The sequence below is a fragment of the Kwoniella dendrophila genome, chromosome 9 (genome assembly GCF_036810415.1).
Source record: "Kwoniella dendrophila CBS 6074 chromosome 9, complete sequence".
NCBI lineage: Eukaryota > Fungi > Basidiomycota > Tremellomycetes > Tremellales > Cryptococcaceae > Kwoniella > Kwoniella dendrophila.
This window is the reverse complement of record NC_089484.1, coordinates 203,012-218,737: the sequence shown is the minus strand read 5'-3', so window position 1 is coordinate 218,737 and position 15,726 is coordinate 203,012. Positions and strand designations below refer to the sequence as shown.

Sequence of the window (15,726 nt, the reverse complement as noted above, 5' to 3'; positions counted from 1 at the left end):
TCAGCATCAGACATAGAACTCACCAATTAAGAAACGCGTGGAGCATCGTTATCTGTTTGTAGACGATGACTTGACCGAGTGAACACAGTAAGACGTCTGTAGTATGTTGCAATTTCTCTCAAATTCGCTGTACAAAGCTGACCAAATACACTGAAATTCGTGCAAGCAGTTATACAAGCAAGAAACCTTGAATGCGCTATCCGGTCGTATAATTCATTCAGCGACGATCCTTTCATGAAAAATTTAGCAATCCTGAAGCATAGTTCAATATGTCGGATCAATCATATTCATTCTCGAGACCACTATCACCACCAATGCCATCCTATGAACCCCTATCAACAGCTTCAAGCTCATCTACCGCAAATCCATATCCAAGGCACAATCACATGCCAGTAAAAAGAGAATCTTGGAGACCTGGTCAACCATCATCATCGACTTTAGCATCAACGTCAGCTCAAGCTTCTCTCAGTGGACAGAATATACCGACAGGTCCAGCGTCACATAATGCTTGGAGAGATTCAGCCAGACCATCTGAATCATACGATGCACCAAATGAAAGCCATAATAACATTACGACAAATTCAAATAGATATGGTAGAGAAGCTTCAAGATCAAGATCACCTATAAGCAGGAGAGACGCTAGTCCATCAAGCTCGCAAGGTGGTCATGGGGACCATGCTATCTCAAGGTCAAGAAAGGATCAAGATTATGATATGGACGATAAAGATGATAGGGATACGGATAATAATGAAAAAGCTATAATGAACCGCGATAGAGATTATCAAGATAGAAGGAGAGAGTTTGATAGGAGAAGGGACGTTGATAATATAAATGATACTGATAGAGATAGAGATAGAGGATGGAAGAGAGATAGGAAACGTAAAAATTTCGGTGGTCATGGTCATCATGGTGGTTTTGATAATAGGAGTATTAGAAATAACAATGGGTTCAATAATCAAGGTAACAATAACAACTTTAATCGAAACCGCTATCAACCGCATGGTAATAATGATGAAAATAGATCGTGGGCAGCTTGGAACGAAAAAGTCCAGACCGTAAATCGAATAGATGATCAAGAAAGGACCAGGGATAATGATAGGATAGCCAATAGAAGAAGAGAGTTTGATCGTAATAATAGAAGAGATGATAGGGATTTCCGGGATGAAAGATCTAATCGGGATCGAGACCACCAGCAAGATGATAACAACATTCGAGATAGTCGTCGGGAGGATAACAGAGCCCAATCGCCTTCGAGCTCGGTACGTGATAGAACAGACGATAATGATGATGTTAGCCAAGATAAACATAACAACGACATTAACTCAAATCGTGGCGATATACAAAATGATGAACGTTCATGGTCAGCTTGGAAGGCTAAGGTGGATGAAAAAGAGAAGGAGGACAAACTTGAAGATTCATGGAGGGATCAAAGGTTAGAAAACGCTAAGAAGGAAGGCTTTTGGACCGGTGGTCATAATAGACATAATCAGAATCAGCGTCAAAACCAATATCAAAACAATAATCAGAGTCGATTCCAGCACCAGCAGCAGAATCAACAGCAACGTCGATGGGACAACTACAACAATCGAAAGTTCCAGCATGATGACAACGACAACACTGATCGAGATAGGATCAACGCACGAAATGACAGAAGGGGTAGAAGAGATAGTCCTGACTATGGCGGTATTTCAGAGTCTAACTATCGATCAGATAACGAGCAGAGTAATCTTAGTCTCACGAATAGAAGAGAAAGTTTGAATCACGATATAGCTTCGAACTCAAAGACTGATCAGGTGAGGAGGAACAGCATACGTGGTAGGGATAGCCCTGACTACGGTGAGCCTTCCAACTCGAGAATCGATAACAGACTGCGAGAAAATCCAAGTGTTCCTGCAACATCCAGAGGTGGAAGAGAAAGTCCGGATTACGGAGTAGGAGGTAAAAGTGGAGATCGGTAAGTCCGCACATCTAGCTGGAGTCGTGATCTACATGAATGCTGTTGTACTTATCTGCATATATAGATCTCGGTCGCGCTCACGCTCGGCTTCTCCTCCAACGAATGATCGAAAACGGGCACCGTCCTCGCCACGAGCGAGTGAGAACAAACGTCTTCGAGATCTTTCGCCTGCTCGTTCGCGCCGCGATTCACCATCACCCCCACCTAAAAACCGATGGGGCAGACATTCTCGTCAATCACCTGAGGAGCGTCAACGTCAAAACCAAAGAGATCGAAGTCCACCCTCAGGACCTCGAGTTAGAAACGCTTCTCCATCACAAAATACTGCTATTGGTCGAAGACAGCCATTACCTCCCCAAGGACAAACCTTCATGTCTGGGGCCAATAACAGACCACACTGGGGAGATCGCAATAATCAACGGGACGGAGGCCCTTCACAGCGTAGGTGGGGACGAGCAGACAGCAACGATGACAGAGCAGCATCTAGGGAATATAACGCAGCAACTCGTCAATTGGAGGCTTCAGGCAACGGCGTTCAGCAAGATCGCGAAGAAAACGGTAAAGGCTACGACTCAAATGAATATTCATATGCTCAAATGCAGAATCAACACTTGCAGCGTCCTCCTCCACCTCAGCATTCCCCCTACTCCTCCAAACCACCTCCACCACCTTCCGATGTCTTGCCCTACGGATCACCACCCCCGCCTCCTGCTATCAAGCAATCACCTCGAAACACGTCCATAACAATTCCAGAAGCACATCAAGACATCAAATCAGCTTCTTTGCTTGCTCTGCCTGTCAAGAGTGAACCTATCACAACAGGCTCAATCAAAATTTCTTTCAACACAAGTCCCAAAAAAGGTGGTTGGAAACCAATATCACCTGTTAAAACTATTCAAAATCTGTTCGAGGAAGAAACTGCATCGCCATCTCAAAGTGATTCCATAAATCAACCAAATCCACCACCGCCACCAGCTGAATCTGTTCAAATTTCGCCTCACCAATTATTACGACATACAAATAATCCTCCAAATTCAGAACCACCTCGACCCCCTCACCCTGGTCCGCCACCTCCAATAACGATAGCACCATATATCAAAGCTGCTTTCAGTCAATGGTCAGACAACAACATGCAACCTCCTATTGAAATCTTTTTAGATCATTACTTTGGTAGGGATCCTACCATCCAAGAATTCGAACAAATTGATATGTTGGTGGACATAGAAATCAGTAAAAAAGCGGAATTGGAAAAAGAGCAATCGAGAAATCGCGGTGAGATGACTAACATTCAACATACACATGTAGATCCTCGAACAGATGAAAGGTTCGCCAGAGATAGAGATGGAGATCGGGACTTCAATAACCGCCATAATCATAGAGAACAGCTAGGATTGGGGTATGGTCGGGATCATAGGAATGATAGGGAACTCAACAGAGGGAGAAGTTCATCAACAAGCAATGGTAATAGCTTCAATGATATACCCGTCGTCCAAAGTCGATGGGCCCCTCAAGCAAATACACCAGATGTTGCGCACAGACCTTCCGGTGAACTTGACCAAAGGGATGTTGATATCCGGCTACCGGCATCTTCAGCATTCCTTCCTCAATCTGATTCATATCCTGAGATTCCTTCTTTCCGCAATCGACAATCTCACAATACAGACTCTCAAAGACCTTCAGCTACTCAGAACTTCCATCCACCTGACCAATCTCAGCTTGAAAATCTACTCAAACAAGTCGGACAGATTCAACATATTCAAAGTCAACCCAAGGAACAGCCTATATCTTCCTCCTTCGCCAGTGTTCCTGAACCCAAAGTTGAAAGTGCAAAGAAACATTCTTCTTATACACCCACTACATCAGGTGAAATGTATACATTATTGTCTCATGTAGGAGAAGGTACATATGGTAAAGTCTACAAAGCCAGGAACACTGACACTGGAGTCATGGTTGCACTCAAGAAGATCAGACTGGAAGGTGAAAAAGATGGATTCCCCGTAACTGCGATGAGAGAAATCAAATTACTACAAGGTTTGAAACACAATAATGTAGTCAGATTATTGGAAATTATGGTTTCGAAAGGTGAGTTTCGTTCAATTTGTTGTAAAGTGCATGCGCGAGGAGAAGTGATGGAAGATTGGGAGATGAACAGGGGAGAGGCAGGAAAAGGAATGAGGAAAGGATGAGGAGAGAAAGATCACATGATAATTGTAGAAGAGGGCTCAAGTGTACACTATCGCTCGAATGCCCTATATCTACCTTTTCGGTCCTTCGCTCGTTTCTTCCTGCCCTCAACCTTTCGCTTTCCCTTCCTTTTTAGCTGTATATTCGTTTTTGATTTGTCTGAAAACTGATGGACTAACTTGAATTTTTTCATTCTTTTGCAGGCAGTGTACATATGGTATTTGAATATATGGATCATGATTTAACTGGATTATTATCACATCCAACTTTGAAATTCTCTGAGGCCAACATAAAAGCGTTAAATTATCAAATGTTAGATGGATTAAAATATTTACATTTAAAAAATATCTTACATAGAGATATGAAAGGATCAAATATATTATTAAATGCTAAAGGTGAATTAAAATTAGCAGATTTTGGTTTAGCTAGACTATATTCAAAAAGAGTAAAAGATTATACGAATCGTGTTATAACTTTATGGTATAGGTCACCAGAATTATTGATGGGTGAAACTGTTTATGGTCCTGAAGTCGATATGTGGTCTGCGGGGTGAGTTAGAACATTTTACGTCTATCTATACTTCCCTCTGACTCTTTGAAATGGTTCCAAGCTAACCTGTGATGAGTCTGGCATGATAGTTGTATAACGTTAGAGATATTCCTTACGAAACCTATTTTCCAAGGTACAGATGAAATCAATCAGTTAGAAGTGATATATAATATAATGGGGACACCAAAAGAATCACAATGGCCAGGTGTTAAAGATTTACCATGGTACGAGTTAGTTAAACCTAAAAATGTTATTGAATCGAAATTCAAAAGCTCTTTCGAAAAGTAAGTCAACTTTGTTAATGGTATATCTTCCCGACATAAATACATCTGTCTAATCGTTTCTAAGAGCGGCTCTTTGATTCAAGCTGACTATACATTTTCTCTTTTTCCTTTCCAGATGGCTATCACCCGCGGCTTTAGATCTAGTGGAAGGTTTACTACATTTCGATCCATCCGGAAGGTTGTCCGCTGAAGAGTCAATGAAAACACCTTATTTCGTATCTGAAGAACCACCGATGGAAATACCTACCCAGTAAGTAACTTCAATAGTATATTACGCAGATAGCCAGGTCGAAAGGGCTGATAAAGATTAATTGTGTTATAGACTCGCTGGCATGGGTGAACATCACGAGATGAGTGCTAAGCAGGATAGGCAGAGGCGGAGGCAGATGGAAGGACGGTAACAAGCTGTATTTCACCAGATAGTGAGAGAATCATCAACGAGTGCGGAAAGCGTGGAAGGTTCGCTGTATAGTTCATTTAGTTCATCAAAATTCGCTTTTAGCATTTCATAGCATCTTAATCATTTACACGTCTTTATTATACAATCATTGCAGAGTATGTATGCACAATGTCACATCATACATTTGTTCTCAGTCCTTATTGCTCATATTTGCCTTGACATGCATACAATGCATACATCTATTGTCCTTGCTACTGTTTCTTTCTCACGCGATCTGCATCTAAGTGATTTGCCACCGAGATTGGCATTTGAGTTTAGAATAGTAGTATTTATTTGACCTCCACCGGTTATCTCCACCCTTCCTGTAGCTGACACTCTCTATCCGTCTAGATTGACATCACAATGATCCCACTGCATAGAGTTTCACTTTACAGTTGCAATGCCTATTATATCTCGACAGGGAATCTAGCTCAGCTGAACGATACTTTGTGAAGATATTCATTCAGGCTTTGAATAGCAGAATAAAGCAGGTATCGTCAACTCGGAAAATCTGGTATCAACTTAGACAATACAGCGCAATCCGATCGGATCAAGGTAAAGCTGAACATACAGCAAGATATACATGACGGGAAACGTTTAAGCTATGAGCTAAGCGGGAAGTGCTGGCTTCACAAAGTCTTCTGATCAGTCAGTATTAAACACAAGGAAGTATATAAAAAATGCCTAGACATCTACTTCAACCCTTACCCAAAGCATTCAAACCTTCCTCCTCATCTAGATCTAGACACTCTCGGAACGATGATGGTATGTGGGACAATTTGGACAGAGTTCAGGTTTTAGGTGGAAATGATGGTCATAGAGGGTAAGTACATTACGCTGGCAAACAAATATGGTGGATAATGATCATATAAGGATGTGAACTAATCTTACTCTCGCGTCATATTAGATGTGTGAATGCTCTATCATGGTCTGATGATGGCCGAACTTTACTTTCGGGATCTGATGACAAGAGGTGAGTTATCGTTTCATATCTAGGCTGTTTGCGGTATACTTTTCTTTCTTGAAGATCGGTCAAGGAGGCTTGTACAACATGAAAAGTGCAGGGCAATAGAACGGACGCAAACTTGAGACATGGAATATGTATCACAGTAACGATTTACGCTGATTGACTCCATCATGTAGAATATGTATATGGCAACCTGATTCGAACCCTTCGTCCTCGTCTTCATCTTCTTCAATATATTCACCTCATCCTCTCAAATTGGCAGAAACAATATCAACAGGACATCGAGCAAATATATTTTCAGCAAAGTTTTTACCTAATACTTCAACACCTACTATAGTTACTTGTGCCGGTGATAGGGATGTAAGAGTTTTTAATGTTGAAAGACTAGTAAGGGATCCGGGATCTGGTGAATTGGTTGGTGAGAGAGGTGATGGGTGAGTTGTATCCCTGCTTGAACATCGCAGAACAGCACCTATACAATATACATGGACAATGCTTATGTTCTTTCGTTCAATGCTTTTAGTGTGAATATACTCAAATGTCATAAAGATCGAACAAAACGTATTGCTACAGAAAATTCACCTTATTTATTTTTGACAGTTTCAGAAGATGGTACAGTTAGACAACATGATTTACGTAGACCCCATACGTGTAGATCACAGTGTCCAGAACCATTATTTTACGCACCCAAAGATGTAGATTTATATAGTTTGAGTGTTAGTAAAGTTATACCACACATTTTTACTGTTGCAGGTAGAACAGATTGCGTATGTGTTTTTTTTTATCTCTTGGTTCTGTTATTCCTTTTTTCCCTTTCCCCTTTCCCCTTTCCTTTCAATCAGCCTATAATCTTATTTATAAAAAGCTAATATAATGTGATATAGGCATTTGTGTGTGATAGAAGAATGTTACCACGTCAAACACCATCATGGGGACCACATATACGTTCTTCAGGTCAAGTACATTGTGTACGTAAATTAGGTTTGCAGAATGAAGAGTGGGATAAAGTTTCTCCAAATACTGGAAATCGTTTATATGGTGAAGAAAGACATATAACTTGTGTTAAAATGAGTCCTGAACATGCTGATGAAGTTAGTTTTCCTTGAACTCAATGTTTATCTTCTGACATTATGTTAAGTAGTGCTGACCTCAGCTTGAATCACTCTGCTCCTATAGGTAGCAGTCGCATTTGCAAAACATTCCACATCTTTATTCTCCATATACGATTCTCCTCCTTCGTTATCTATGAAATCGGGCTCACCAACTATAATACCGTCTAATAAAGAGAGCAAAAGAGTCACAGAGTCCACTGTTCCTGATCAGAAATCGAAATCAAGATCACCTTCTCCAGTTCGACTCCGAGGTAGAAAAACACCGCCTTCACCTTTTCCTGGACCCCCGGAACCTTTCGTTCCTGCGGATGATGTCCCACCACGGCCAACGATTCCAACGAAACTTGCAATCGACGAAGAAATGGAAGAACAACCTTCCTTTAGTCCATCTTTGGGCAAAAGAAGACAATCAGATAGAGAAAGTGTACTACCGGTTACCAATGAGCCAGTCCTCAAGGCAAGAACCAGTAGTCATTCGAGTCGTCAAGAGGGAGAGGAACCGCAAATAAGCGTTTGGCCTTTCTCTCGACCGGATGCTGCAGTCAATCAAGCGCAGCCGCCGGGAGAATTATCAAATTGTTCGCGCAGCAGGTCCCCACGACAACCTGATCTGCTATCTAATACTGATGAAGTCGTGATGGAAGATGCGACAACGCAGAATGCGGATAGGACTGCTAGCATAAATTCTTCAAGGGGACACTCAGCGAAGATCTCAGAGGAGAAAGATAATACCGAAGATGAAGCTGGATCTTCCAGCACACATACCAGGCCATATGAGGCCGCTGATTTCCTAAGAGAGAATGGCAATCACGAGGACATGGCGGATCAAGGAGGGTCAAATGGTAAGCTCACACAATGGATCTATTGGTTTAATAGTTGGAACGGGCTGACAGACCTACGACAGAACCGACTTTATCAGATTTGGAAGAACTCGCTCTGGATATACTGGATCGAGATGGTATATTATCTGAAGATGATGAAGATGGTGCGCTGGATGAATACGATGATGATGATGATGATGATGATGATGATGATGATGTGGATTTATACGAAGACGAAGATGATGACGCGGGACAAGAAGAGTTTGACGGAGAAGTTGAGCTAGATCAAGATTTCATGGATCCTGATGTTGGTTTACTAGGTTTTGGTGGAAGTAATGCTTCAAGGCTAGAAGCGAAAGCATTTGATGACGTCGATCTAATTTATCCAAGAAAAAGTTTCAAAGGTGCAAGGAATGTTGAAACTGTCAAAGATTGTATGTATCCTACATACTACGTGATACTCTGGAATGCCAATTTGAGTAAGTGTTGGTGTACCAATCGCTGATAATGCGTATGATATAGGTAATTTCCTAGGTACAAGAGCAGATAAAGTTTGCTCAGGTAGTGATGATGGTAATTTCTTTGTTTGGGACAAAGAGTCAGGTAAATTGGAAGGCATCTGGGAAGGTGATGGTTCAGTTGTCAATGGTGAGTATCCTTATCAATTCCTATGTCCTATTATTGATAGCTGATTTGGGGAAATTACTAGTCATGGAACAGCATCCTACTTTACCTTTAGTGGCTGTCAGTGGGATTGATAATACTGTAAAGGTAAGCTGAGCTGTATATGGTCATGCTTCCTGAAACGCATTATTGATAATTTCGCAGATGTTCGCTCCTACCCGCACAGCGGTATCTCCATCATTTTCACGAACTCATTTATCAGAAACTATAATCCAAAAGAATACTAGATTACCAAGATTCTTGCCTGGAGGATCATTCGAGAGAGCAACTTTATTACAGTTCTTAGCTAGTAGAGGTATAACTGTTCGTACTCAATCAAATGGTATGGCAGACGGAGATGATGATGACGATGATGATGCTACTGAGGGATGTGCTACTCAGTAATCATTAGATATTAGCACTTTATGAAGAATAATAGTGCATACTATTATGAGGGTGGAAATGTAGCATATAAATGCATTATGCAAAGAAAGAAACTGTATGAATTGTATATAAGTATGAAAGGTACAAAACACTTCTAATGGCAACAGATTACAATTGGGTACTGACAATCAAAATGACATTGAAAATGGTGAAGTCGATCATCTAATTCTAACGGTGTTTTTACCTCTACCATTAATACTTGATAAATCATCTTCATTATGTGATTTATCTTTTTTAGATTGTTTAACTTCCCAAATTTTCCAGAATTTCAAATTTTCATCACCTGCACCTGTACAGATAGTTGTACCATCAGGAGATTTTGATGAACAAATAATTCTTGAGTCATGTGCAGGAACTTCCCAAATTTTTTCTAAAGAAGGATATGACCATAATGTAATTGTATTATCTGGATAACCATGTGTACCAATTAATTCTTTTGAATGATCAGAAAATTGTAAAGATGTAACTTGAGTTGTTGTTTTTAAACTTGATGTTCTTGCTCCTGTTGATGTTGACCAAAAATGTATATGTTTATCTGCTGTTCCACCTCCACTTGCTAATAAAGATGATTGCCATGGACACCATGCTAATGCCTAAGAAAAAAAAACAATAACGCAAAACGTAATCAATACTTGGTCTCTCAATGATAGTCTTCAATACCTTGATGAGTTCTATCCCTAGAAGTAAGCTATACTCACTTTAACAGCAGCCGTATGATTTCGCTTAGTCCATTTAGCTACTCCTCTAGGTACACCTTCACCTGTTTGAAGAACTGATGCACCGATACGACCGCTACGATAGGATTAGTATATTAATTGATTCCTCCCAGTCTCAGTTTTTCAGCTGGACGTTTACTCACTCCCAACAATTGACTACATTATCATTACCGCCTGAAGCTAAAAATTGACCATCCGATCTCCAAGTCAAACCGCAAACCTGACCAGAATGATAGTAGGATTTCTATTAGCACGTTATCCAAGCTTATGCTGAAATATTAGCTTACCTCAGCATTATGTCCAACTAATTCCATGACCTTGTGTTTTGCTACTCTAACATCATGATGATAGATACTACCGTCTCTACAACCTGAACTTAAAACATGTCCATACCAAGATAAAGAAGGAATTCTTGCAGAATGTCCAGCCATTGTACGCATTTTTTTACCTTCTTCAACATCCCATACTTCAACTTCACCTGCATCTGTTCCTACAGCTAAATAGGCTCCATCATCTGACCAAGATACAGCTGTTACCTTTGATCTTTCTTCACTATATTCATAGAGATAAAATATCAGTATATAAAATTCTATCATATAAATTATGAATTGAAAACTTACGAGTCATCATCATTACCACCACCTAAAGCATTGACTGAACCAGTTTCAGCATCCCAAACATAACCTGTATCACCTAATCCAATTGCGACTCTATTTGCACAAGACCAATCGATCAAATTCAGATAATAATCATCTTCAAATCCAGGTGCATCTAAAACTCTTTCAGGTACATAAGGTGGAGTTCTTTTTTTATTTGAATCTTTTCCTGATAAATTTGATCCAGTGCCTCTATTTGCTGATGCAGAGGAATGTAGTAAATAATTTCTTTGAGCGTCTAAATGTGATGTTGCATGTGATGCAGGTGGTGGAGCTGATCTAAAACTCAAAATCCTTCGATTTGATTGTGGTACACCTAAAGTAGCTGATAAAGTTGATGTCGATAGATCATTAACCGAAGAATTGTTGATGGAAGTATCAGGCGAAATCAAACTGCTAGAATTAGCAGAATCTAAAGCTAAAGTAGGTAAAGTTGTTGATGAATGTGATGAATGATGTATGGAATTAGGTCTAGAAGGTACAAATCTATCTAATTCTCTTCTATTTCCCAGACCATTGTCCTTTGATGAATCTTTCCTTTCCATATGCTGTAAGTAATCTAAACTGTTACCACGTGCTGAAATATCCATACGTCCCATACCTTCTCTTAAAGATGCTATAGATTCTTCATGAGGTGATATTCGTCCTTTTTTAGGTGATGAAGTGAGTTTTGAGATAAATGGATTGGTGCTGTTATCCACTTGTATCAGCTACTTGTACACTACCGAACGACCGAGACCCGCTCTCAACAGTTCCATCTATCTAACTTTTGAAACATATAAATGATGAGAGCAAAAACTCACACATCACCTGGAAGGTTGGAAGATCCGGTATCAGACAACATATTGATGGTTGATCGATATAATGTGAATTGAGTGAGATATAAAAGGTAAATTAACGTCCAGAGGAGGTCAACAGATCAAAAATGTGAATAGCTCGGGATCGATCAACTGTGAGTGATCTCAAAACTGGAACAGCTTGAGACTGCACGAAGTAACAAAGATATACTAATACAAGTTGAATGATAAAATATATAAATGGCTTCTTTCAGGTGTACAGTATATGTTGTTTTTGTTTATCTCAATACACATAAAAGCATTCGCGTGTATAAAGGCTGTGTTACGTAACACACCTCCCTCTAGCCAACTTTTTCAAGCGAGAAGAAGTATTGAATATCAACGACGATAAAGATGAAAATGCTTCCCACTCTTGTTCTTTTCGCTACCTTTTATAGCAGAATAGTATAAAACTTGATAATCGCATGGCTGCACTCAGATCGGCTACAGCTACAGCTATAGCTGGACCGGGACCGCAAACATTGTTATATAGATCAAAATTACCTCTGACAAACCGGCAATTGATATCTTCGGTTGATATTTCTGCAAGATGTATACAGACAACGGTTATACAACATGCAGCTCGACCACATTGGAAAGCCAATAAACCCAAAAAGATACTATCTCCACCACCCTATCATTTGAAGCCTGAAGAACCTGCTGTCAAACAGCATGATCCTCATTTTATGATCCAACCAGCATATAACTATGAAGAAGTTATCTTACTTGGAGTGCCACCTGATTATCCTATTGACGATATAGTCAAACAATTACATCAAGGTTTAACGTCTTCTCAATTGGATATTGCTATCCAGGCATGGTCAAAATTATGGGATCTAAGATGTATATCAAGATTGGAATCAAAAGATTTTGAGGTAATATCGAATTGTATCAGTAAGATATTATTTGGTAAAAATTATCCTCATTTAGGAAAAATGTCTTTAAATGAATCATGGAAATTTGGGCATTTGAAAAATATGTTAATAGAATCATGTTCAAGAGGAGGATATATTGATGGATTATATTCATTCATGTTAAAATTGATTGGAACTGGTAAACCTCAAGATGTTATAGATTTATTCGATAAATTGAAAATGAGATTAAGAGAATTACAAAATAAGAAAAAAGAAGATTTATTTTCTTGGGATAGAAATAAAAGATTACATGCTAGATTAGCTTTAATAGGTGAAGATAAAGATGGTCTAAAAAAATTATTAATGTGTACAATAGCTTCACATACACTTTTGAATAGTTTAAACGAAAATGTTTTATTCGAATTATTAGATACTCAATTAGATCTAAGACCAAACTCATATTTCGATTTCAAACCTATTGATAGAGCTTTATTATCATCTATAAACACTAATTCCAATCCTGGTGAAGATATTATCAAGAAATTTAGACAAAATGTAGATAATCTAGTTCTTTCTTTAACGTGTTATCACCCAAATGCTTTAGTAGCTAGAATCACATCATTAGGTACAAGAAGATCACACGATCAATTAGAAAAACTATACGACAGAGTATTAGAAGCATCGATAGGACCAAATGCCTTCTTACGACCAAAGGATTTGAACGATTTTAATCTGGTATTTAGGAATATCCCGATTCCTGCAATCATTTGGTGTAAGTCTTCTGATAGAAAGCAAAAACCGAGTACCGCTGATATGTCGCTTTAGTACAATTCATGAAGACGTTTGAATGGAAATCAGATATCACTCGAATTGCTCGAATGATCGACAATGATTTACCTGAAAGAGGACTTGAGGTTAATGATCATTTCTTAGCTACAGCTATGTTGAGTATGGCAATTATCACTCAGCGTAGTGGACAATCGCCAACTATTAGATCAACTGCAAGAGCATGGGTAAATGAATATTGGCGTAGACTTACATCAAAAGGATGGCATATACATGATGATCCATTTTCGAAACGAATTAGATGTTTGAGTATTTTATCCTTCATTGATTCTAAATTTACAAGAGAAATTATTGGTTTATATGATGCAGCTAAAGCAGGACATTTAGGTAGAATTGGTGATAAAACTAGAGCAGCATTTATTGAATTTTTTATGAAACATTCGAGTCAAAAGGCAGCTTTAAATAAAGCATGGGAAGTATTTGAAGCTTTTCCTTATAATATAGATCGAATAGATGATTCATTGAATATATCATTTTCAGTTTTTATTAGAAGATTATCTTTAGGTCCATGGGGAAATGAAAATAAATTGAAATATTATAAGAAATCAGTCAAGTATTTCGTCGATTCAGGTTTCAGATTGCAACCACATATTTTAGGACCATTATTATCAATTCAATTAGATTCTTTGAGTAGTATACCAATGGAAACTATAATACAACTAACCTTAGATGCTACAATAGATAAAGAAGCTGTAGAACCTGGTATACAAAGATGGACAAAAGTTTTATATGGATTATTGACAAAGTGGACACATACTTCACAACCAAATTTAAGAGAAATACAAGCTGGTTTGATAATATTGAAAAAGTCGAAGGACTTGATAGATGAAAATAAATTATTTGGTGTACAAAGAGGTAGATTAGTTACTATGTGGCAGTCATTTCTAACACCAACTATAAAATCGAATCATATCAATGCAGAACAAAGACAAGATTTTTTAGATTTGGCAATGGATTTATTTCCAAATGGAGGTAAATCAAATATATCATTATCAATGTATTTTGAAATAATTTCTTTATTATTCAATAGATCAAAAATCAAACAGAATAAAAATGATAAAGCTTCTTCTTTTTCTTTTGATAATAATGATGGATATGGAGAAGGATGGAGAAGATGGAAAGACTTACGTACAATTAAAAAAGATAATATACATTCATTATTTTGGAATAAAATGTTAATTTTATTGATTAAACATAATAAATTTGATTGGTCATTAGAATTAGTTAAAGATGCTTGGAATAATCCCACTCAAATATTAAAAACTGATCCTTTCTTCTTGAGAGCAAAATCATATGGTTTAATAAATAAATTAGGTTTAGATGACAAATTAGAAATTGAACAGATTGCTTTTTTGGAAAAACAACAGCAAGATAGTAAAAACGTTGTTATTCATAGAAGAAGGAAAGAACCATTCGCTTTTGCTGAAGATTTTGCCAGTGAAGCTTATCTAGATGAAGATGATGTAAATGAAGTTGAAAATGGTGAGAATTTAGGCTCAGATACAGATATAGTATCTGACGATTTCTATGACAACGACCAAAAGAACTGGGATCGTGAGATTGACGAAGATATGTAAGAAGTCGAACCTGTACAAAACCTCATGCTATGTTGTAATGCATTTACCTTCAATGGGGTTCGTATGCCATCTATTACATCTATGAATATCTAATATTACATACAATGTGAAATCTCGCTTCTCCGTATCGAAGTTCTCCTTCTCTCGTTTACTCCCCGTTTCGATATCTGGGTTTCCTATGATAATACAATTCCAATCTAATCGACAATCTTATCGAAGTAAATCTTTTATCGTTTTCTTCTGTCCTATTAACCTCGATCCTCTTTCCCCTTGCGTCAATCCATTTAATCCTATTGCAGGTAGCATCTGTTTTAACGTTCGATTAAAATGTGATAAATTCGATTTTAACTTGTTCTACAATAGTATTTTAATCAAGTTAGCAAATCTATACAAGCGTGATAATAATATCATGTATGAGGATTATGAAATATTATCTCATGATTGGTTTCTTTTCCTGTATGTACTTACTAAATCATATTCTCCCCTTAGTCTCTCTAAATCCGTTCTGAGGAAATCTAATGTCTCTCTTCGCGTGCGAGGATCAGGTAAAGCTATGAATCGATCTTCGCATCAATTCTACTACTCCAAACATGTATATTACATTGACACATACGCCTAGTAGCTCTCACAGCAGATCTATAAGCCTGTATCATTTCAGCTCTTACGATAAACTACCCATAAACATTAGCTGGATGAACGATTTAGACGACTTTTGATGATCGATGCTTGATAATCGCATATCGGTTTGCCTTAAACTCACATGCTGTAGGGAGGGACCTTTTCGCATCTTTAACATCCTGTTTCTCTCTTTCTCCCTCTTT

The 15,726-nt window shown here is 38.3% G+C and overlaps 5 protein-coding genes across 5 annotated transcripts; 3 read left to right on the top strand and 2 right to left on the bottom strand.

Annotated features, from left to right (window-relative positions):
* Nucleotides 1-269: 269 nt before the first annotated feature.
* On the top strand, nt 270-5,375 carry L201_006509 (uncharacterized protein; the record flags this gene model as incomplete). Its single annotated transcript, XM_066222228.1, has 6 exons — nt 270-1,954; nt 2,022-4,039; nt 4,345-4,690; nt 4,780-4,974; nt 5,090-5,224; nt 5,297-5,375. The coding sequence occupies 6 exons, from the start codon at nt 270-272 to the stop codon at nt 5,373-5,375; spliced, it is 4,458 nt and encodes a 1,485-aa protein (XP_066078325.1).
* A 718-nt stretch (nt 5,376-6,093) lies between these two features.
* Nucleotides 6,094-9,381, top strand: L201_006508 (uncharacterized protein; the record flags this gene model as incomplete). Its single annotated transcript, XM_066222227.1, has 10 exons — nt 6,094-6,236; nt 6,321-6,386; nt 6,557-6,814; nt 6,904-7,147; nt 7,265-7,471; nt 7,557-8,334; nt 8,397-8,747; nt 8,836-8,961; nt 9,023-9,084; nt 9,142-9,381. 10 exons carry the CDS (start codon nt 6,094-6,096, stop codon nt 9,379-9,381), a joined length of 2,475 nt encoding a protein of 824 aa, XP_066078324.1.
* A 197-nt stretch (nt 9,382-9,578) lies between these two features.
* L201_006507 (uncharacterized protein) lies at nt 9,579-11,636 on the bottom strand (the record flags this gene model as incomplete). Its single annotated transcript, XM_066222226.1, has 6 exons — nt 9,579-10,013; nt 10,119-10,212; nt 10,280-10,356; nt 10,424-10,688; nt 10,757-11,482; nt 11,596-11,636. The coding sequence occupies 6 exons, from the start codon at nt 11,634-11,636 to the stop codon at nt 9,579-9,581; spliced, it is 1,638 nt and encodes a 545-aa protein (XP_066078323.1).
* A 417-nt stretch (nt 11,637-12,053) lies between these two features.
* On the top strand, nt 12,054-14,905 carry L201_006506 (uncharacterized protein; the record flags this gene model as incomplete). The annotated part of the gene is made up of 2 exons (XM_066222225.1): nt 12,054-13,254; nt 13,308-14,905. The coding sequence occupies 2 exons, from the start codon at nt 12,054-12,056 to the stop codon at nt 14,903-14,905; spliced, it is 2,799 nt and encodes a 932-aa protein (XP_066078322.1).
* Nucleotides 14,906-15,115: 210 nt separating this feature from the next.
* L201_006505 (uncharacterized protein) lies at nt 15,116-15,692 on the bottom strand (the record flags this gene model as incomplete). The annotated part of the gene is made up of 4 exons (XM_066222224.1): nt 15,116-15,259; nt 15,374-15,456; nt 15,519-15,576; nt 15,666-15,692. The coding sequence occupies 4 exons, from the start codon at nt 15,690-15,692 to the stop codon at nt 15,116-15,118; spliced, it is 312 nt and encodes a 103-aa protein (XP_066078321.1).
* Nucleotides 15,693-15,726: the final 34 nt, after the last annotated feature.